The sequence below is a fragment of the Bos grunniens genome, chromosome 13, assembly GCF_055505025.1.
Source record: "Bos grunniens cultivar Pamir isolate PY7600 chromosome 13, Bosgru_T2T1.0, whole genome shotgun sequence".
NCBI classification, from domain to species: Eukaryota; Metazoa; Chordata; class Mammalia; order Artiodactyla; family Bovidae; genus Bos; species Bos grunniens.
Genome location: NC_141177.1, coordinates 8,537,244 through 8,560,776, shown reverse-complemented (window position 1 = coordinate 8,560,776; position 23,533 = coordinate 8,537,244). Strand labels below are relative to the sequence as shown.

General features: G+C 53.5%; 1 protein-coding gene across 1 annotated transcript in view; it reads right to left on the bottom strand.

The window, feature by feature from the left end:
• Positions 1-23,533, bottom strand: part of CDH22 (cadherin 22) — an 82,904-nt gene that overhangs the window by 13,441 nt on the left and 45,930 nt on the right. The window contains exons 6-7 of the mRNA XM_086330830.1: positions 22,061-22,314; positions 11,094-11,230 (exon numbers count right to left, since the gene is read on the bottom strand). Coding sequence (XP_086186956.1) covers positions 11,094-11,230; positions 22,061-22,314 — 391 coding nt within the window. The remainder of the gene's footprint in view (positions 1-11,093; positions 11,231-22,060; positions 22,315-23,533) is intronic.

The window sequence follows — 23,533 nt, the reverse complement described above, 5'->3', positions numbered from 1 at the left end:
TTTGGTACAATTTCTATCCCCATATTGCAGAAGAGAAATGAAAACACTGGAGAGTTTAAAGAATCGGTCAGCTGGCAACTGAAGTCCCAAACCTTTGCTCTTTTAAGACTCGACCCTGAGAGGGCAAGACAAGTTCACTGGAGGTGAGTCTTCACCTCCAAAACCATGCAGCCCCCACCCCTCCATCTGTGGTGTATTTGAGGTCAAGGCTTCCGTTGTATTAGTTCCTGGGTCCCCAGCACTGTGGCATGTGGCACGGACTAGGTTCTAACAGATCTGCGGAGTGAATGAGTGAAACTTGGAAACAGTCAGACAGAAAGAGGCTTGCATTTCAGGCATGGCTCTGTCCCTGACACGGTGTTTGATCTTGGGTAAGACTTTTCCCTCTCTGACATCAGTTTCCACACCTGGAAAACAGCACAGTGATTAAGAGCAAGGACTCAGGAACCAAGTGGTTCCAATCTCAGTGGTGTCACTCAGTAGCTGTGTGATCCACGCCAGGTCACTTGACCTCTCTATGCCTTGATTTTCTTACCTACAACAAAATGGGTCTGTTAGGAATGGGTTGGCTAGGCGGACAGATTGAGTCAATATCTGCAAAGCACTTAAAACTGTATATATAACACATAACAAGTGTTACATAAGGAGTTGTTAAATAAACAGGCATCCTTGAAGGATCCTCTTAGCAGTGACATTCAGTGACTTGGGGCTCTGGGACACCCCATCCCCTCCTGTCCTTTCTGAGAAGCACCCTGAACGTTGGCCCTTTACAGCCCCCAGACCTCTGAGTGCTCATGGGTGCCGTGTCCTTGGCTATCTTAGCCATGAGTTCATTACTGACATGTTCCAGCCAACAGTGCAATCAAGGATAGGCAGCCAGGAACCCCATGAGTTTTTTTGGGGGAAGAGGAGGTGGTCGACTGCTCCTTTCTGTGAACTCAAGGGCCCCAGCGGATGCTGACTGCAGCTGCTCCTGTGTCGATAAAGACAGAAATGGAGATTGGGAGGCAGGTGTGGCCACCGGGTCAGGGAAAGGAAGGGCTGGGGTTGGGGGGCATCCTTAATTAACTCAAACCCCGACTCCTCTCTGGAGCTCCCCTTAGCCAAGGTGCCTTATCTTCTCAGCTCACCCAGATCTGCCTCTTGGGCGATTAGAGGGGGCTTTTCCGGGGGCGAGAGATAGGAGTCGTGACTGGGAATGCCGGGTGAGCTGTTATTTTTAAGAGTGCTTTGCCAGAGAACAGCCAGCCGGTGGGTGCTTTGTGGGGAGAGGAGGAGGGGAGGAGGGGAGGGTGAGGTCCATCACCAGGAACAGGCACCTCTCTTCCCACTGAGGCAGAGGGAAGGTAGGGGGTGAGAGGGCACCTTTCCCTTCAGTGGGCGGGGTGGGGAGAGGGGTGGGGTTCAGGGCTGGAGGCAGGGGTAGGGTCCTGTGGGGCCAAGCAGAAGGGGTCCTCAGAGTCAGATAAGATCCTCAGTGGGCAGACTGGAGGCTTGGGTCCACTGCTGGTGAGACACCCATTATTGTATCATTCCTCTGAGTTCTCCTGGGCCTCCTATCTCTTCTGTAATTCTATCTCGATTATCTTGATTTATTGAGATGTAACTGACATATAACACTGTATAAGTTTAAGGTGTAAAATGCAGTGATTCAATACACATAGATATTGCAAAATGCTAGTCACAAAAAGATTAAGTAGTACATCCTTACTTTACAAAGCTACCGTTTCGTTGTTGTCCTAGCTCCTCCTTTCAAATGTTACAGGTCACTTCTTGGGAAAGTCCTGAGTTCTTTGGCAAGAGAGAGCATCTCAGCTCCGAGAGGTGGGGCAGCCAAGAGGTGTGTCTCTATGTTGCCAAAGTTGCCACCTACGTAGCTTATCTCAGAGACCCCCTGCCTGAACTGGCGTCTGGCCTGGGACCCCAGAGTTCGTGGGCCAACCCTAAGCACAATCCCCATGCTTTGGCATCATGACAGTCTCCAGCCTGGCTCATTAGAATCACTTGGGAAGGGACTTTCTTGGTGGTCCAGTGGTTAAGAATCCACCTTGAAATGGGGGACGTGGGTTCAGGGAACTAAGATCCGACATGCCATGGAGAAACTAAGCCTACCTGCCTTCGAGAGGCTGTGCACCAGACTGTAGAGTCCATGAGCCACAGTGAAAGACTGCACGATGCAACGAACTTCCCGTGAGCCGCAGCTTAGACCTGATGCAGCCAAATAAATACAATTGTTTTTAAAAAATCCTGCTTTAAAATGAACTGATGCCCCAAGACTTGGTCATTTTTTTTTTAATAGCTCCAGGTGAATCTATATAATATGTATCCATAGTAAGCTTTGCAAACTCCAGGGGTGACTGGTAGGTGCTGGGGGAAGTCCAACTGGACATCTTGCCTCTGATTGGCTTCCTCCAAACCCCTATGGATCACAATAATTGATTTGCAATAATTGATAATAATGCATAATTTTACCACCTTAAATGTTTCTGGTATAAAACAAGAGATCCATCAATTAATAATTTCCTCTTCATGCAGAAAGTTCCAATTTATAACAAACTTTCTTATCTTTCATTGGATCTTCAAAACAACTCATAAAGGAGATCTTAATTAAACCTGTTAAAAAAATTTTTTTTGGCCATGCCATGCAATTTGCAGGATCTTAGTTCCCTGACCAGGGATCAAACTCAGGTCCGGGCAGTAAAAGTGCTGAGTCCTAACCAGTGAACCGCCAGAGAATTCCCTAAACCTATTTTGTAGATGGAGAAACTGAGGCCCAGAAAGGGGTAAGACTTTGTCCAAAGCCACAGGAAAGTCAGTGGCAGAACTGGCATTGGGTCCTAGGTCTCCGGACTCTCAGTCCAGTGCTTAGTCCAGATGCAGTGCCCGTGGGCCCTTCCGCTGCCTGAATATTTGTCCATCCAGATGCAGCTACTGCTCGGACTGAGGCCCAGGCTGACCTCGCCCCACACCCAGTGGTAGGCGCCCTCTCCCAGGGCTGGATCCCCCAGGGGTCCCACCCACCCTCCCCTGGCATCTCAGTTCAGCTGACTGACATGCAAATTAGTTTAATTATTTCTTCTTCTAAAATAAATTATATTTTGCAGTAGCTGCAATATGTTGTGTCAGGCAAAATTACATTCAATATTTTTAAACTAATTGATGCAGCCTTGAGGAAGGCTGATTGACAGCCCAGAGCTGAGCAGGCCTGCAGTCTTAACCGATTCCTAAATTAAAATTAAACGTGCTTCGGCCGGGTGCTTCCTCTCTGAGCTGGCTCACCATTAATCCGAGGAGGTGGCAGGTGGAGCCCGGGGGGCTGAGGGGCTGAGAAGCGTGGGCCGTTCTGTGGGTGCCTTCGGAAGAGAGCAGGCTTGGGCAGGAGAGCCAGTGTGCAGTATTGGCAGGCCCCTTAGCTTCTCTGGGTGTCAGAGTCCCTTTTGTGTAACAGATGGGGGACCAGACTGGGCAATTTGAAACTGAAACTTCTGTTTTTTGCTGACTACTACAGTTTGAGCGCCTCCTTTGTACCAAGGGCACAATACTGAACAAGACCAACATTGCCTCTTGGTCTATGGCAGGGGCAGACAGCATTCCAGACTGTGATAAGAGTTGAGAGAAAAAAAGCCCAGGACTGTGAGAGGAGGAGGCAGGGGCTCCTACCCTGGTGGGGCACAGGGATGTTTACCCTGAAGTAGGGGACGGTGGCGCCAGTGGTAAAGAACCTGCCTGCCAACGCAAGAGATGTAAGAGACGCGGGTTCGATCCCTGGGTTGGGAAGAGCCCCTGGAGGAGAGCATGGCAACCCACTCCAGTATTCTTGCCTGCAGAATCCCATGGACAGAGGAGCCTGGTGGGCTAAAGTCCATAGTGTTGCAAACAGTCAGATATGACTGAAGATACTTGGCACTTAGCAGGGGACCTTTAAGCTGAGATCCAACTAGGAAGTGATCAGGTGAAGGGGATGGGAAGAAAGAGTTCTCCAGACAGTAGGAACAGCATGTGCAAAGGTCCTGGGGTGGGAGGGGAGTCTGCAGATAGTAAAACTCTGGATTCCTTCTAAGGAAGACCCCATCCCCTGGCCACTCCTAATATAGTGTTTGGACCAAACTGGACTTAGAGGGCTGGAGGCCAGCAGGAAAGACAGAGGGTGTAGGGCCTGGCCTGGTGACCCTGTTAGGGAACTTCTGGGAATGAGTGCCTCCCAGAAGGCCACCAGCAAACACATATAGAGAACCTGCCACGGGCCAGGGTTTGTTCTGCCTCATTTCATCCTGTTAGCCCCTGGGAGATATGGATTTGAATTACTGCCATTTTTTGATGAGGAAACTGGCTGAGAGGTAAAGAACTTGCCCAAAGTTTCACAGGGGGACAATCAATGGAACCTGAGCCTGGTTCAAAACAGGGACTTTCTACCCATCAAATGAGATGGCCTTTCTGACCACCTTTAGGTGCCCAAGGCCAGCTTGCCTTGAGGCCCCAAATGTCTCTGCCTCCTCCAGGAAGCTTTCCTTGACTGCCCTCATTCCTGGGCAATCAGACTATATGTCCAAGACCTACATACCCATAAAGCCTGTGTGATCTTCCTCCCTGGCCTTGTCCCTCGTCCCACTCTCCTTTTTCCTCTGATCCAAGTTTCCTTTGCCCTCCTTCAGATATTTGCCCAGATGTCTTCTCAGCGAGACTTCCCCTGATGACTTTATTTTACCTTGCTCCTTGCAATTCCACCAGATACCCCATTCACTGCTCTCTCTCTGCGTGTTTATCCAACATCCCTGTATTTTTGTTGTTGTTCCTGTTCAGTTGCTAAGTTTTGTTTGACTCTTTGCGACCCCATGGACTGTAGCCTGCCAGGCTTCACTGTCCTTCACTGTCTCCAAGTTTGCTCAAACTCATGTCCATTGAGTCAGTGATGCTATCTAACTGTCTCATCCTCTGTCTATATTTTTACTTAAACTCACCCATCATCTATCTCCCCCACTAGAAAGCAAGCAGATTTTTGGTCTCTTGTGTTTGCTGCTGTCTCCCCAGCCCCTCTCTGCATGGCACACAGTAGGTGCTTAATAAAGATTTGTCAAATGAATGGGTTTCACTGTCTGTGGCACCTCTAACCATGCTGGGGGGCTGCAGAGTGACAGGGAGATACCGAGACCTCTGGAGGGACAAATTCTGTGGGGGCCACAGCCGCCCCTGAATCACATCACCGAGGGAGCAGTCTAGTTTTCCGACCCTGTTCCTGTCTCTCTCCCTGGACCAAGGTTTTCCCATCGGTAAAACAAATGGAGCTGGACTCTGAGGTTCTCCTTGGTTGTCACAGAAAAAGAGAGAAGCCAGGGAGAGAGACAGAAGTGAGGACACAAGAGTGGGCATGGGAAGGAGAGTGAGAAGTGGGGAGAGGGCGGAGGGAGGGGGCCACAGAGGTGGGGGGCTGCTGGAAGGTACCTCCTTCTCCCTCACCTGCAGTGGAGCAAGGGTAGCCCAGACCCTCTGCTCCACAGTTCCCTCAGCTCCCTGCCCCACCGCCCCGCCACCTCCCGAGGGAATTAAATTGCACCCAAACACTAGGCTCTGATTAGCGCTGGCCAGCTGGGCAGGAAGATTTATCATCCCAATTACGAGCTGGCCAAGACAAGCAGGCAGGATGGCGAGGGGTGGGGGGACTGGGTGAGCAGGCGGGGGTGCTTCAGGGAAGGGGTGTCAGAGCTGTCAGGGGAGGATGCCTTGCACTCCCTGCCCGGTCCCCACTCACCTCCAGTGGGAGCACAAGGTTAGGGCGCCTTCTCTGCTTTTTGATTATCTGTTTGGCTTCCACATGGAGATTGGAAGTTTGACCTTGTTGAGATGGGGATGTTTCATCCACCAAACGGTAGAGGAGGACTTCTGGGTAAAATAAGGGCCCTGGAATCGGGGGTGGGTGGCAGGAAGTTCTCCTTCCTAGGGCTGAGCTGGTCCTAATACTCTGGGCTTTCCTACAAAGACTCCATGGACCTCACAAAAATCTTTGTTCCTGGTGGGATCAGTTAAGTACCTAGGTGGCTCAGGATCCTGGGAGTTACCCGGTCCAAGTGGAACCCAGGCTTGATTTACACACCTCTGGTGATGGGGAGCTCACTACCTTCTGAAGCAACCCCTTCCATGCAGGGCTGTGCCAAGCCTCTCCCCCAGACCACTACAGCCAGCCTCCCCAGCACTTCCTCCTTCCCTCCCTTGCCCTGCCCTCCACTCTTAGCACATGTCTCAGCCAAGTCTTCCTGATAGCCTCCCATCTGTTCCCCGCTCCAGGCTGCCCCTCTCCCGTCCACCTTCCCCCACGAACCCAAGTGGCCACAGGGGACTGCACATCTGGCCATCTCCCTCTTCTACCTGAAGACCCACTCTGGCTCCGTGTCGTCTCCAGGAGATGTCCGGCTGCTCACAGGACATCCGAGGCCCTTCCTGTAGAGGCCCCCAGTGAGCTTCTGCACACTCAGCTCGTCTCACCTGCTCCAGCCACCCTCTGGCCCAGCCTCTAGCCACATCCCATTTCTCAGAATGGACAGTGGTCTTCCTGCCGGCCAAACCTCCAGGCCTTGGCACACAGGCGTCTTTCTCCTGGGAGCTCCCAACCCCACTCTCCTTAACCTTTGAAACCCAACTCAGACGTCCCCTTCTCTGGGAAAGCTTTCTTTCCTTCTTCCCCTGCCTGCACCTCCTGAGAGCCCACCGCCCCATCCCCTCTACCCTGTGCTGTCCAGAGCAGGGCCAAACATCCCGAGGTCAGAGGCCAAGACTCTACCCCCAGATTCCAGTGACCAGGCCTGGTGGGTGAGAAGAGGTCCCCAGTAGACACTTTATATAAAGCATTCAGCACAATATCTGGCATATTGTGAGCTTCAAATAAATAGAAGCCACTATGATGAATAGTTATGAACTGAGGTAGCTCAGTGAGTAAAGAATCTGCCTGCAATGCCGGAGACACATGAGAGACAGGTTCGATCCCTGGGTTGGGAAGAAACCCTGGAGGAGGGCTTGGCAACCCACTCCAGTATTATTGCCTGGAGAATTCCATGGACAGAGGAGCGTGGCAGGCTACAGTCCATAGGGTTGCAAAGAGTTGGACACGACTGAGCGACTGAGCGCACATGATTAATAGTCAACAGTAACAGTTATGACCCTCATAGCTGTCCAATAGGGTGCCATTTCATAGGTGAGAAAATCAAGGCAAGAAGAGGGGAAATGACTGTCCATACTCTCAGCTGGGATTCGGACCGCTAGAAGCAGCGTTTCTTTATCATGCTGCCCTGCCTTCCTAACTGGGTGGGCAAGACCATTTACCATCCATTCAGGAAATACTGAGTTGGCCAAAAGGGTTGTTTGGGATTTTCCATATGATGTTACGGAAAATCCCGAATGACCTTTTTGGCCACCCTAATACTTGTACACACCTACTAAGCGCCAGGCCCAGTGTGAATGCTACAGATATGGAAGAGACCCTGCCTTCACGGAAGGTCCTTTTCCCAGGAGACGAGAGATCAACAAAGTCGGCACACAAATGCATATCTAAATCATAAAGCTTGCTCTGTGATAGAAAGGAAAAATCAGGGGCCTGTGAAATCAGGACTTGGCCTGGGGTGACCCAGATGGGGAAGCTCTGGCTAATCTAGTTAACTCTTTGCTGTCCAGCCAGAGACCACCCCTCCAGACCAGTTTAGGGCCTGGAAGAGGGGGCCGGTTGCAGCCCCCTGGCACACCGCCCCCCTCTACCCGAGTGCCGGCTTCGCCAGCCTGCCCGCCACCCCTCTGTCTCTTTGAAGACTGTCCCTTTACAACTGCCCTTTTTTCCACTGAAGGATTCAGACACAAATTGTACTTTAAATTCAATATCGGTCATTAATATTTCATGATTACAAAACGTTAAAGATAATGTCAGTGGAAGGAGCGTCTGCATGGGCAGAATGGATGACTCAGAAGTTCGGGGGAGAGGGGAGCCCGCATACTAAGTGGCCAGGGAGTCTTTGAGGTAATCTGGTCTGACAGGCTGCGGCTGTGCCTCAGTGCCACGTTCTCGTTCTCCGAGGTGCTCACAAGGCTCCGCTGCTGTGTGTAAATATTTCCTTCCCCTCTGATTCTTGTCACCTTGCGTTTGTTGCACCCTGAGCAGGCGGGGCACCATGACCCCGCCACTGGACCCCCGCCGTGGTTCCCTGTTTTTGAGAAGCCAAATAGATGCTTTGGCAGAAGGGCACCAGGGTTGGAGGGGGAGACCCCAGGGCATTGTCCTTGAGGCTCTGGCCTGGCTGTGGGAGCCCTGCCCACCCCCAGCCCCCAGGGACTGGCTTTGTGACTTTGGGGCCATCGCAGTTCCTTCCTGAGCCTCTACTTCCCAGTCTGCAAAGTGGGGATAACAATTTGTCCTCGTCTCACGGAGAGGGCAAGAAGCTGGAGTGGGTGGATCGCTGGTGCCGCTCCTGGCTTCATGCCTGGCACCAAAGACATATGACTCGGGGGCAGCTGGGTGAACGCCGGGCCATGCAGTCAGACTGGCTGGGGCCGGGAATTTGGACAAATGACTTCACCTCCCCGAGTCTTAGTTTCCTCATCCATACGTTGGGGGTGACATCTGATAGGTGGGGAGCTTCCATGAACACAGCACTGTAAAGCGCCTGGCACAGAGTGAGTGCTTCAGGCAAGTGCACCGAGTCCAGATCGATAGATATCATTAACTGAGCACTAAGTACTAGGCTAAGTTCTTTCTATCCTATTTAATCCTCCCACCAGCACCGTGAAGTGGGAACCACTCATTTTCTCATCCATCAATATCCCCGGTGAGACTTGGGCAGGAGTTGTGAATTGCAGCTCCGAGGGGAGGGGTCGCTAGCCCAGTCCTTTCCTTCCCCACGCTCAGTAACTGGGATGGTGTGGGGTCAATAGGGGTGGGGCCCCGAGAACAGAGTACCAGGAAAAGGAAGGCTGTGGAGCAAAGCTGTGGAAGAAACCAGGAAGACTTGGCCCCCAATCCTGGCTCTGCCACTGCACATCCTTGGGCAAAGCTCTTAATAGTCTGAGCCTCAATTTTCCCATCAATAAAATGGGTGCTGATCATTCAATAGAAGTACGTGCTAAAAAGGATCAAGCTCAGTGTCTATTAGGTAAACACTGTAAAAAAAATCTCTGCTGGGGAGAGGCCCCTGACACACTCTCTCTGTGAAATGGTAGCATTAGCGATTCTGTATGCTTCTCTTGCTGCTTCTGGAAGAGATTCACAGGGCAGAAGCACAACGCTTAACCCGAGAAGGGACCAGCTAGTGGTGGGCCATCGGGTGGTGTGACAGCTGGTGGGGAGATGCTCTGTGGGTAGGGAGAGGGGGTGTCTCTGCCCAGCAGCCCGGCCAGGCCCCCTGGCTGCTCAGGAAGCAGGTTCAGGGAGGTGAGGATGGGGAGCTGTCTGCCCACCAGTCCAGCCGCCACTTCTTCTCCAGCCACCTTTGTTATCTCCCTTTCATGCGGTGGAGAAGTGGATTCAAAGGCTCAGGAGCAGCAGGCACTGAGGTTTGAGCCAGCTTTGTATTTTCTTTTAAACCGAAGTTGAAAGAGACGAAGGGAACTTCAGCCTAGGGACTTCCTCGGCTGGAATGGGCTGGTGGGGCCAGGGAAATGGGAGGCACCAGCCAGGGAAGGCGGAGGAGGAGAGCCGCCAGGAGGGCTCGAAGGCACAGGAGGGCCTTGGGGCCCAGCTCTGCAGAGGGGAGTCTGAATGGTGCCCACTCCCACCAAGGTTGAGACTCTGAGTATTCCTGCTGTCATCATCGGTTACTGGAGGCTCTGCTGGCTGCTGAGACCTGGAGAGCTGACAGGGAGGGGAGCTTGCGGAGCCGGTCTAGCATGGGCTCTGGCAGCGTTGCTCTGGTTGAGCAGGAGGCCTGCTGAACTGCCCTTTCCCCACTCCAGGCGTGCCATGAACCCCCATGCTCTTAGCCTCTCACCTCCATGGCCTGACTTGTCTAGACTCCATGTCCCAGGGCCTCCTCTTTCTTTCTCAGCTCACACGCCTCCCCAGCTGCACCACACTGCCTGTGACATGTGAGCACGTGTGCACACACACACACACACACACACACACACTCTTCGACACAGGCCAATCACCTTGGAGTCATTCTTGACCCCTCCATCTCTTTCCTCCATCTCACCCCATCAGCAGGTCCAGGGGGCTCTATTTTCAGCCTGCCTTCAAAAGCTACCACTTCTCACCATTTCCATGGCTATCCCCCTGGGCCAGGCCACTATCTCACCTAAGGGCCCTGTTGCATGTAAATTCTAGTTGAGCCCCTGCTCCTTTCCCTCCCCCACCTCCCCCCATCCCCACCCTGCAGCCCCCAAACAACCTATTTTCAATGCAGCAGCCGTAGGTATCATGTCGGGCAACCTCCCTCCTCTGCTCAAACCCTCAATGACTCCCGCTCATCTGGAGTCAAGTCCAAAGACCCATTGCAGGGTAGACACTCTGCCCCTCGCCAACCACACTGGCCTCCTGCTATTTCTCCAGCTATGACCTCAGGGCCTTTGCACTGGCTGTCCTCTCTCCTCGGAACTCTCTTGCCTCCAGTGGCAGCATGACTCCCTCACTTTATCGAGCTCTCTTTTGAAGTCTCCTTCGCAGAGAGGCCTACCCTAAGAGAAACAATTCCCCCCCAATCCCTTTCCTCTGCTTTCTTCTTTTCCAGTTTCTTGTTAGCACTTAGCTGACATGCGAACACCCTTTCTCGAAGTTTCCTGAGGGTCTAGCTCTAGCCCATGCAGACAGGAGTTTTTTTTTAACCTTGTTAGGGGCTATATCTCCAACCTCTGTAAAAAGGACTGGTGTATAGTAGGTGCTCAATAAAAGCTGAAGGAAGAAAGTCAAACTCAAGCCTGGGCCCTGCCTTTTTGGCTTGGGATCCTTCCCACATCTGTGATCCTGTGGGTCAGCCTTTGCCTACCACGCCCCCACCTCAGCTCTGCCGTCTCTTTTTGCCCTGCCCCCAGCCTTCGGCCCGTCCTCCCTGGGCTTTGCCCCGCCCACAGCCCCACCCTTTGGCCATCGCCCCTCCCTTCCATATTCGCCCCGCCCCCTGGCTCACCCGCCTCCATGGCCAGCACTGTGATGTTGTGCCAGCCGGCCGTCTCTCGGTCCAGCCCCTTGCCGGTGACGATGGCACCCGTGTCCGCATCGATATCAAAGACCTGGTCCAAATCTGAGTCGCGGTCGATGGCGTACCTAAGAGGGGCAGGTCAGGGCTGATTGAAGGTGTCCTGGCGCCGATGGAGCCAGTGCCCATGTCCCTCCACCCTTCCCCTAAAGAGGAACCACCTGCCTGGGAGACACAGGAAGCAGAGAGACCCTTTCCGACAGAGGAGGATTGAAAATGGATCTGAGTTTGCATCTCAGCTGCACTGGGCTCCTGACGTGTGACCATGGGCAAGGTTCAACCTTTCTGAGCCTCAGCTTCCTCAGCTGGGTAACCGGGCTAATAATTTGCATCTCACGGTCGTTGTGAGGGCGGGAAGAAGGCATAGTGCCCAGCACAGAGTTAGCATTCACGGGCTATTTGATTCTTATCTTTCCATAAGAGGTGACCCTGGAACTGGTCTTGAGAAAGGGACAGGATGGCATTCCAGGCATGGGGAACAGAAACTGCAAAGTGAGAATCATTCTGCAAAAGGTGCAGAAACGGCCAGAACTGGGAAGTGCGGAGGAGGAGGCTTGAAAACAAGCAGAGTGCAGAATTCGGGGCGTTGGGGGTCCTGGGGAGCCTAGAGGGATTTTGAGCAGGAGGGAGGGAGTTGGCTGTGCCGCTCCGAGGCTCTTCCGAGGCTCCAGACCTGGGATGCGGGCTGAGCCAGGAAGGGGTCTGAGGTCTGGCCGCCGGCCCCTCCCCGCCAGCGCAGCGCGCCAGTGCTAATCTGCGGCTTTTCAGTTGCCGCGTGAAAAAGCCCTTTGTTCCGCCTCCTTCCCGGGCCTTTGTGCGGCGGCTCCAGGCCTGAAAGGCCCGTGTCCAACACATGTCTCGGGCGGCGGCGGCCCAGAGAGGCCCCGCCAGCTCTGTCCGCCGCTTCCCCAGGCTGATAACGCGGGCGGGGGCGCCGCAGGCTGCGCGGCCTACAAAGGCCCCCGAATGCCAAGCAAGGGCTCTTTGTGCAGCGGGGACAATGGAGCCTGGTGGGGCGGGGCACCCCTCCCGTTCCTCCAGCTGGAGGAAACAAGCCCTTCCCGCATCTTCCGGAGCCAGAGCCGGGACACTGAGGACCACGGAGAGGACGACACCAAAACACCCCCTTCCCTACCCGCACTGAAACTTGAAGCCCTGAGATGACCCTTCAGTGGGCCTTGGCTGCATTACCAAACCGCTCCAGGCCTCAGTTTCCTCATCTGTTGAATGGGGATAATGATATCCAGTGCATGTGGGAGGGGCTTCCCAAGTAGCCGGTGGTAAAGAACATGTCTACCAATGCAGGAGATGCAAGAGACATGGGTTTGATCCCCAGGTGGGGAAGATCCCCTGGAGGAGAAAATGGCAACGCACTCCAGTATTCTTGTCTGGAAAAATCCCTTGGACAGAGCAGCCTGGAGGGCTACAGTCCATGGGGTCACCAAGACTTGCACACTGCTAAGCACAGTAGTACCCAGTGGGACTGTGGAGCTCTGGGAGCAGTTGGAGCTGGCTTTGAATCCTCTGCTTCTTATCCACCTGGGTGACCTTGGGCTAGGCACTGGACCTCATTGGCCTCTGTTTACTTGTCTGCAAAATAGGGTGATTCATACCTCACTGGTGTGGGTTAGAGGAAGTAATCCATGGAACTGGGCAAAAGTGACGGCCCTTGCTGTTTTCATATTCACTGCTGTAGTGGAGGCGGAAGCTTGTGGCAGACTGCGAAGGGCTGGGCATGAGGGTGTAGAGGTCATTCCAGCTAGTCTCCTGAGGCCCTAGGTTTTTTTCTTTTTCAGCCATGCCACACAGTATGTGGGATCTTAGTTCCTTGACCAGGGATTAAACCCACATCCCCTGCATTGGAAGCAAAGAGTCTTAACGACGGCACCACCAGGAAGGTCCCCTGAATCCCTAGTTTAATGCCGCCTCCTCTCGCTGAGTTGCTAAGCCCACATCCTCTTTGGCCCTGATCAGCCTGGGTCCTCCTGACCTGGGTGAAAGTGTGTGAGTCAGATCCAAGATGACAATTCCTCCCATCAGAACAGCACTTAACAGTCTGTAGGCTTGCTTTTCCGCCAGCCATCCCTCCCTTCGTTCCTTTATGCCTAAACATTAGTTGAATGCCTTCTCCACGCTGCTCTGTGCTAAAGCGAAAGTCGCTCCGTCATGTCCGACTCTTTGCGACCTCGTGGACTATACAGTCCATGGAATTCTCCAGGCCAGAATACTGGAGTGGGTAGCCTTTCCCCTTCTCCAGGGGATCTTCCTAATCCAGGGATCAAACCCAAGTCTCCCGCATTGTGAGCGGATTCTTTACCAGCTGAGCCACCAGGGAAGCCTAAGAATACTGGAGTGGATAGTTCTCCAGTGGATCTTCCAGACACAGGAATCGAACTGGGGTCTCCTGTATTGCAAGTGGATTCTTATATACCATCTGAGCCACAGGGGAAGCCCACTCTGTGCTAAGCTCTGGGGGTAAAATGGTAAATGAGACAGATGAGGCCCCCCCCTGCCTGGCATCTTGTGAGGCTGATGTGTGGTCAACCCATTTTGCAGATGAAGACGAGATAGGCAGCTTCCCAAGCTTAGGGCTGCCAAGTATGGTTGTGCAGGCTGTGTCCTGCGCAAAGTTAATAGGCTGAAGAGGGGAAGAGGGGATGAAGACCGGCTGGTGGTGTTCTTGCCCAGCCACAGGTGCTAGCTCAGGAAGCATCTTCTCAAAGGAGGACCTTTTCCTTATTTATGAAATGTGCCACATGGGCTAGTGTAACCCTGCCTAAGGTTGCACAGGGACTGTCAGAGAACTTGAATTTGTACCCCAATTTGGGACTCTACCCAGAGTTCTTTCTAGTGCATTGAACCATGTGAAGCAGCAGTGCATGGAGTCTTGGGTCACCATGGACTCAAGCCTGAACTGCTGGATGTTTGGGTCCAAAGGAGGTGGACCCAGACTCTTGAGTAGTGTCGGCTCAGCTGGAAGGAACCACGGAGACCTCCTCCTGATTTTACAGGTAGAAGTGAGTCCAAGAGGCAACAGGGGCCCCTGATCGCCTGGTCGGGGCTGGGCATGAGGCAGGGCTGACGGGAGGATGCCCACTGCCTTCTTCTGTCTCCTCCTCCCTCTGCTCAGACCTGTCCTCTCTTCTCTTTCCTCCCAGTTACTCTTTTGTTTCTTCCTGGAGGGGAAGAGGGGGATGGATTCTAAGTGGAGGCAGCTGTTCTCAAGGCCATGGGAAGGGAGGGGGGCGTGGGGAGCCGCCATCAACCAGCTAAAGACTTGGGGCTGCAGGTCTGTGTGGCTGCCTGGCCCAGGTGGCTTTGTTCCAGCTCAGGGAGCCAGCGAGCGAGAGAGAGAGATGGGTGCAGGGCACGGCACGTGGCAAGGAGCGTGGCCTGGCACACGTGGGGGGCAGCGGGGGAGGCTTGAAGCCCTCACTCGGCGGCGCTCGAGTTGTGTGTCTGGTCTGTGTTGCAGGTGGTCAGTGCGTGTGTGTGGTGATGTGTTACGGCTGGAAGGTACAAGAGTTAGGCGCTCAGACTTGGAGCAGGATGCACAATGACCCAAGGCAAGCCACTTCATCTTTGAGCCTTAATTTTAAGGAAAATGGAAAAGTGATTTAACTCCTATTTTGCAAGTGGTTGGGAGGATTATGTGCCTAGCTGGGGACAGGTGCCTAGTTGGGTTCCAGGAAAATGAATCTATGAGTGAGCACTATTGTTATTCTAATGACGATTCAGAAGTGTCTGGTAAGGGGGACACAGGACCCCCCCCCCCAAACCCAGCGTGTGGTCTGCGGGCCTGGGGCTGGGAGGTGCCATGCATGGATGTGGGAGCGTTGCCAGGGTCTGAGAAGGACAGGAGGCATCTGTGGTCTAGAAGGTTCTGCTCAAATCTCAGTTCTCATTTGGTCAGCCGGGACCTGGAGGGCAGGAAGGGGAACAGGAGCAGGTGTGAGTGGAAGAGTGCAGTGAGAGTGTAGGTTTGTGTCCGCTAGTGTGTGTGTGCACAAGTGCAAAGAAAGCCTGGGAATTGTGGTCAGGAGTGGGATCTGGTGGCCATCTGCCGAGGTTTGAAACCTAGCTCTGTGACCTTGAGTCAGTCACTTAAGCTCTCTGGTCTTTGGTTCCCTCTTAAAAATGGTGCTAATAATAACACCTAACTCAGAGTGGTTGTGAGGATTAGACAAGTACTACCAATAAAACACTAATAAAACAGTTTTAACAGCACTGGGCCCCTGCCACATGACGTATGGATTAGCTCATTTTTATTTGCTCAGCAAGACTCTGTGCCAGGCTGGTGTAAGGGCTGCACATGCAGGAGCCCCTCCCAGCCTTGCAGATAACTGTCATCACTGCCGCTGCCATTTTACACATGGGGAAACTGAGGCTCAGAGAAGCCAGGCGCCTTGCCCTGGGGCAGACGGGCTGACGGGTGGCAAAGCCAGATTCCCAAGCCACGTGTGTCTGTGCAGAGTCCCACGTCTAACTAAGAGCAGCCGCCTCAGGGCCAGCCCACTGCACCTACGGGTGCCCCCACACCCTGGGAACAGCACAAAACCCTGCTGTTGTCAAGGTCAGGGTGAGAGAAGTGGCCAGGGTGCGCCTTACTGGCTTGAGGGCCCATGTGGGTTTTCGCCACTTAAATATGTGCATATATAGCTCACGCTGGCATGATAAATATGAAAGTGTGCAGACTCATGCATGTCCAGGCTGCCCGGTGCTCCTGTATCCAGGCTCGTGTACACACACGTGCACACACAGCAGGCTAAATGATGCAGTCCCTGCCTGAGCTCCTAGTGGGGGAGACTCTTCACAAGCAAAAGGGGCTGCTCCTCTGACCTGGGGATTCCTCTCTGCTCACTCCAAACTGCCTTTTGACTCTTTCCCCTCCCCCACCCCTTTTAAAGCACACCCTCAAAGCCCACACACAATGCCTAGAAATCTGTATGGGGTTAGTACTGGTTGCAGAATGAAGGGGAGTACTGGGTGTCCAGACCACCAAGAAAAATGGTAAGGTCCATTTCCTGAGATCCTACTATGTTCCAAACACTTAATCCTTCCTCCAACCCTGGGACCACTGATCACAGAACCTGGTCCATAGTAGACATTTAGTACTTTTTTTCTGAATAAATGAATGAGGCAGGAACTACCATGACACCCATTTTGAAGATGGGAAAACTGAGGGTTGGAGTAGGTGCAGTGATTTTCCCATAATTCTGCAACTGAGCTAGGATTCATTCCAGCTTTTCTCTGACTCTAAAAAGAGTACGTCAAGGCTGTATATTGTCACCCTGCTTATTTAACTTATACGCAGAGTACATCATGAGAAACACTGGGCTGGAAGAAGCACAAGCTGGAATCAAGATTGCCAGGAGAAATATCAATAACCTCAGATATGCAGATGATACCACTCTTATGGCAGAAAGTGAAGAGGAACTCAAAAGCCTCTTGATGAAAGTGAAAGAGGAGAGTGAAAAAGTTGGCTTAAAGCTCAACATTCAGAAAACGAAGATCATGGCATCTGGTCCCATCACTTCATGGGAAATAGATGGGGAAACAGTGGAAACAGTGGCAGATTTTATTTTTTCGGGCTCCAAAATCACTGCAGATGGTGATTGCAGCCATGAAATTAAAAGACACTTATTCCTTGGAAGGAAAGTTATGACTAAGCTAGATAACATATTGAAAAGCAGAGAGATTACTTTGCCAACAAAGGTCCGTCTAGTCAAGGTTATGGTTTTTCCAGTGGTCATATATGGATGTGAGAGTTGGACTGTGAAGAAAGCTGAGCACCAAAGAATTGATGTTTTTGAACTGTGGTGTTGGAGAAGACTCTTGAGAGTCCCTTGGACTACAAGGAGGTCCAACCAGTCCATCCTAAAGGAGATCAGTCCTGGGTATTCATTGGAAGGACTGATGCTGAAGCTGAAACTCCAGTACTTTGGCCACCTCATGTGAAGAGTTGACTCATTGGAAAAGACCCTGATGCTGGGAGGGATTGGGGGCAGGAGGAGAAGGGGACGACAGAGGATGAGATGGTTGGATGGTATCACCGACTTGATGGACGTGAGTTTGAGTGAACTCTGGGAGTTGGTGATGGACAGGGAGGCCTGGTGTGCTGCGATTCATGGGGTCGCAAAGAGTCAGACACGACTGAGCGACTGAACTGAACTGAAAACCCATATGCTTTCTGTTGCACCCCATTGTGGAATGCTGGGAGGAAATGAAGTGTTCACTCTCTCTCTGGTCCAGCGTGGGCTTTCCTGTTTTTGACACTCAAGGGAGACTCACAAGGGGGCTGGGGCTGGTAGGGCTGGGGATGGGCTGATAAATAGCCAGTCTGTCTGCAAGGCTGCCTGATCCAGAGATGGGCCCATCTGAGCCCTCTCCTCTTTCTCTTCAAAGCCTTCCAAGACTTCGCACTGCCTCAGGATAAAGTCCCACACCTTCACCTGACATTCAAGGTCCTTCTCAGCTTGTCCCCAAGTGCCCCCACCCTGACCTCCTCTCTGGCCCCAACCCCCCTCCCGTGAGCTCATTCAGCTGACCTCACTGCTCCTGAACTTGACCTCCTGGCTCCCTGATTCTGTTCCTGCCACCAGGTCCTCAGAGCCCCTCCACCCTGGATGCTGCCCTTCCACTCCAGCCCCATCCTCTTTATCCTTGCTCCATCCCTTCTTGGTGGCCAGAGAATGCGCCCCTCCTTGGAGCTCCTGAGTCCAAGCCCCTGCTCAGCCCACTGAGACTTAGACCTGTCACTCGATTCACTCACATGGGGCCCCAGCCTTCCCCTTGCCCTCGTCTGACTCTCTGTGTCTCACGCAGAGGGGAGGGCACTGCATAAAGTTGGAAGCTGTTCAAACTACAAAGAGAATCAGAAAGAAGAAGTGTTAGTCACTCAGCTGTGCCCAACTCTTTGCAACCCCATGGACTGAAGCCCACCAGGCTCCTCTGTCCTTGGGATTCTCCAGGCAAGGATACTGGAGTGGGTTGCCATTTCCTTCTCCAGGGGATCTTCTTGACCCAGGGATTGAACCCGGGTCTCCTGCACTGCAGGCAGATTCTTTACCAACTGAGCTATGAGGGAAGCCCTAAGAGAATCAGAAGCAGGGGTGAAATGGCAGAAGGCTGGACTCAAGAATCAGACAATCACAGGTTAAATCCCATTCCTTCCCCCTTCAGGCTGAGTGACATTGGGAGGGTCACTTCTCTCTGACCCTCAGTCTCTTCATCTGTAAAATGAGTAAACTACAAGCTGAGGGCCAAACACCACAGTGTGAGGCATCTTCCTGCAGATTACTCTGCAGTACAGCAACTCAGAAAAGTCACTCTCTACATCTGCATCTCTGGATTTCCCAGGTACCACCATCCTAGGCAGACTCGCCTAGGATATCACTTCATTTCCAGGAACACACTAAGCCTGTTCCTGCCTCAGGACCTTTGCACTTGCTATTCCTTCTACCCCTGATAGCTCAGTTGGTAAAGAATCCACCTGCAATGCAGGAGATCCTGGTTGAATTCCTGGGTTGGGAAGATCCGCTGGAAGAGGGATAGGCTACCCACTCCAGTGTCCTTGGGCTTCCCTTATGGCCTAGCTGGTAAAGAATCCGCCTGCAATGCAGGAGACCTGGGTTTGATCCCTGGGTTGGGATGATCCCCTGGAGAAGGGAAAGGCTATACCCACTCCAGTATTCTGGCCTGGAGAATTGTCCATGGGGTTGCAAAGAGTCAGACACGACGGAGCGACTTTCACTTTCATTCCTTCTACCCAGAATGCATTTTGCCACATCTTTGTCTAGTTGGCTCTCTCTTGATCATTCTGATGTCAACTCACTTGTCAACTCCTTGATCACTTAATCCGGAGTAGCCCCCTGTGGCCCCAATTGGTCTTATTCTATTACCTTGTTTATTTTCTTCATAGCTCTTATCAGCAATGACCCCTTTTAACCATCTGTTGACTTGTGGCGACAAACATTCAACTACTTATTGGCCGTTTCCCTGCCTCCCCTGCCCCCCAGGAGAAGGCAAACTCCTTGAGCGGAGGAACAGGGTCTTATCACCTCTGTTTCCCCATTGTCTGGAGCAGTGCGGGATATGACATGACTCACACGCCTAGGTGTTGACTGAGTCCAGGACCCTTGGAACTCAGGGAGCTGGAACATAAGCCAGGCTCTGGGCTGCCCAGGTGGTCTGTGAGGACCCCTTCTCTAGCCATCTGTCCCCTTACAGACCGGGTGCTCCTCCCCAGCTCTGTCCTTAGCTGAGCCATCTCGGGCCTGGCTCCAGGCCGGGCAGGAGGAGGAGGAGTTGGGTAAATGTTTGTGGTGTGAAATTGGACCTGTCTCAAGCTCCTCACCGCCTCCACATCTGAGGAGCCCCAGGGAAGGGGCGGCAGAGAGAGATGAAAGGAGGTGAGAAGCAGGTTTCAAAGTTGGCCCTTTCAGTGCAGATGAAAGCAGGGGGGAAGGGAAGTCAACAGAGGGTGGAGGGGGAGGGCTGAGGGGGGAGTGGGGAGAGCAATATTGGAGAGGAGGGGAGAAGGCAGAGGGGTGCGCTGGACCTGGGAGGCAAGGACGAGGCTCCTACTGCTGCCTGGTAACTCTTGTGAGCCCAGGGAACCTCCTCCCCTCCCTGGGTCTCAGTTTCCTGCCAAACAAGGGTGATAATGCCCTCCTGGGAAAGGTCTGGGGCTGAGCCAGAGGCTGACGGGGATGTTTAAAGACTGTATCTATTGTCAGCGGGGATGGAAGGGTGGTGGAGGAGTTCCTAGGCAGTGGAGGGCGGTTTTGGCCATGGGAAGGGTGGAGGCAGCCTAGGAGGCATTCAGGACCTCTGGACTGAGTCTGAGCCCTTCAGCCTATCTTTGAACCCTGTCAGACTTCTCTTGTTGGCTCATTGCTCAGCCTCCTATAGACACCACAGTCTACTCATCTCCAGACATCCCTGCCACTTCTTGCCTTCCTATGCCTATGCCTGGAATAACCTTCTCCTCATAGCCACACTGACCAGACTCAGGTACACAGCTCAATATAATTCCTGCCTCCTCCAGGAAGTCTTTCTAGACCCCCGAGGGTAGCCTCCAATCTGGGAGCCCATAGGTAGTTAAGCATCTTTGTGTCCTCACCTTGGGGTTGCCATGTAAGGTTGCACAGGCCATGCACTGGACAAATCGGAGGGAGCCATTCACATGAAGGATGGTGAGAATGCGACCCATATGGAGCTGAATAATGCAGAGATCCTTAAAGTAACTTCCTTTCCCTCCTCCAATGCTCGGCACACAGCTAGGCACACACTTGGCTCAGGGATCATTCACTATGTACAGGGGTTTCAGGGAATAAACAGGAAGCTCCAGATGCTTAAATTCAGTCAACAGTGGGCATTCACCCCACCCTGACCTCCTCTGGATCACTTTCTTTCTATCTGACATCCTTTCAACTTGGGCCATGGTCAGGGACTCCCCAACTCCTGCAGACTGCAAACCCTTCCAGGGACACCAACAGCACCACAGCATCCCATGGCCTCCGTGCACTTGCCGCTGCCCCTCTTCCTCCCGCGCCCCGCCCCCCTTGCCTCTGTCTCTGCGACTGGCTTTCTCTCCAAGTCTCCTCTTTCTGTTCCTACAGCGTCAGGTCGGTTCCTCTGTCCTTTAGTTACTCCTGCCCTCTTTCCACTGGTTTTCCTTCTCTGGTCACTTCCTCTCACTGTTGGTCTCACTGCATCTCCAGGAGCCTCTCTCTTTTCTTTCTCTGTTTTTACATTTCATTCATTCACCATGCGTCAGGGAGTGTCCACTGAGCGCTAGGCGGTGTGAGGCCCTGAGGATACAGCGGTGAACTTACACACGCATCCCTATTCTCCTAAAGCTTATCTTTTAGGGAGAGGGACAAAGTCATCAGGAAAATGGGTAGCAGGTTAGATGGTGATGAAGGACGAAAGAAAATGGATATGAAGTGTGGGGACACGTTGGGGTGGGGTTGACATTTTAAAAAGGGTGGTCAGGGAAGGTTGCACTGAGAAGGTGACTTTTGAGGAAAGTCCTGGAGGAAGTGAGAGGACCAACCCTGGAGATGTTAAGCGGGAGAACATTCCAGGCAGAGGGATCGGGCGGTACAAAGGCCCTGGGGTAGAGGCCGGCTGGGTGTATCCCTGGAGCTGTGAGGAGGTCAACGTGGCCGAGCAGAGTGAACCAGGGAGGAGGTGAGCCAGGGTCTGAGAGGTTACAGTCAGGCCACACCTACAGGGTCTGGGCTTTTATCCTGAGCCCCAGAGGCGCCTTTGGAGGGCTTTCAGCAGAGGAGGGCCAGTGGAGGGAGGTTTGGGCCATGAGAAGGGTGGGGCGGGAGTCAATTGGCTCCTGTGCCCATTCTAGATTGAAGAGGGGTGATGACAGAAGCAGAGAGAGGCAGTAATCAGGCAAGAGAAACAGGTGGCCTGGACCAGGGCGGCAGCTGCGGAGGAGGTGAGAAGTGGTCAGATTCTGGAGATGTTTTTAAAGCAGAGATGACAGGCTTTGCTGATGGATTGGAGGGAGGTGTGAGAGAAAAACATAAGTCGAGGATGTTTGCAACATTTGTGACCTGAAAAGCTGGAAGGATGAAATTATCTTTTTTTTTTCCTTTTGGTGGAGGACCGAAGCTGAGCCCAGGTCACTGCCGCGTCTGTCACACCTGGTTCTCTCTCGTTATCCTGAGTTCCGTCTCTCTGCCACTGTTCGCGAATCTGATTCCTTTGTCTCTTTGGCTCCCGGTGGCCCGCGTCCATCGCTCTCTCCCCTCCTCCCTCACCACCACCGCCCCCAACCCCTCCCTGTCCCGTCCCCACCCCCTCTGCCCGCCGTCTGTCCGCAGGCGCTGGCGGGGTAGCAGGCAGCAGGCGTCGGCCCCGGGCGGGGGTCTCACCGGACGGGCCGGTTGGCGGCGTCGGGGTCCCGCGCCGTCACCACGCCGACCAGGGAGCCCACCTGCGCGTCCTCCTGTACCTCCAGGAGGCCGGAGGGCGGCCGGAACTCGGGGGGCTCGTCCACGTCGATCACGGCCACGCGCACGATCGCCTGGTCGCGGAACGTGCCTAGGTCAGCGAAGCGGGGGTCCACGAACTTGTTGAGGGCCTCCAGGACCACGGTGTGCACCGGCTGGGACTCGAAGTCCAGGCGCTGGAGGGGTGGGCGGAAGGGAGCAGAGGGCGGTGAGTGGGCTGGGGTCTGCGCCACACCTCCAGGTGAGCCCAAGTCTGGCGGGGCCTGGCCTCGCCCCGAGGGGGCGGGGCCGGCCCCGAGAGGGTGGGGCTGGCTTAAGGTCACAGTTGACTGAGGCATCACTGACTCAATGGCATCACTGACACACGGTCGGGTTACAGGTAGAGAAAGTCAGGCCCTGCTAGGGACAGTCTTGCTCAGGGACACAGGGTCACATACTGAGTCCCAGACTTCCTGCTACCCGGCACACGAGACTGGCCTTAATGTATTAATTTACAAAGCACTGTGTGCCAGTGTTCTAAATGTAGCGACTCATCTAATTTTACAGCGTCCCAAAGAGGCTTGTATTATTATTATCATCCTATTTGACACGTGAGGACATCGAGGCCCAGCAGACTCTGTAACTTACCCTAGGTCACTTAGCAGTTAGTCCCTGGCAGAAGTGGGATTCACATCCCCGGCAGTGGGGCTGTCAAGTTCCAGCCCTTAACCCCACTGCAGGAAAGGCACTGGATCTGTGGCTGCCCAGCTGTGTATCTGCGGGCAATCTGTTCAACCTCTCTGGGCCTCGGGCAGGAGAGTGAGATGAGACCTTCCTGGTGTATTATGGGTGGCAGCTGCTAATGTGAGTTGAGCCTGATAAGCTGGGTGGCCTTAGAGCTTCCCTCAGAGGCCTGGCTAAAGCTACGCTGTCCTGGTCCTCATCAGGGAATGCTGGTGGGTGACCATGGACAAGCTGCATGGCTGAGTGGACTCTGGCCTCCTAAGGATAACGCCTTTAGAGCAAAGAGAAAGGGCAGTGGTGGAACCATGGGCATCACTGTTACATGCTGGGGGAGCCATCTGGGCAGCAAGGGCCACCTTCCTGGAGAACTGTCCTCTGTCTAGGGACCCTCCTTTCCTCTCAGAACCTCCCCTCCACACTCCCCCTTCCCCAACAGAAAAAAAAAAGAGAGAGAAAGAAAAGAAGGGCTACCTCCTCCCTCCATCCTGTTGCCTGGGAAATCGGGATGCAGGGAGGCAGGCGCGGACCTGGCCTGGGAATGAGCGATGGGCTCTGGAGCCAGGTCATCAATCAGGCGGGGCTCTGCTCCCTGAGCCAGCACTGACTCCACAGAGACACCTCAGGCGCCACTGCTGGAGCAGGCGGGGTGGGGGTGGGGTTATGGGGCAAGAG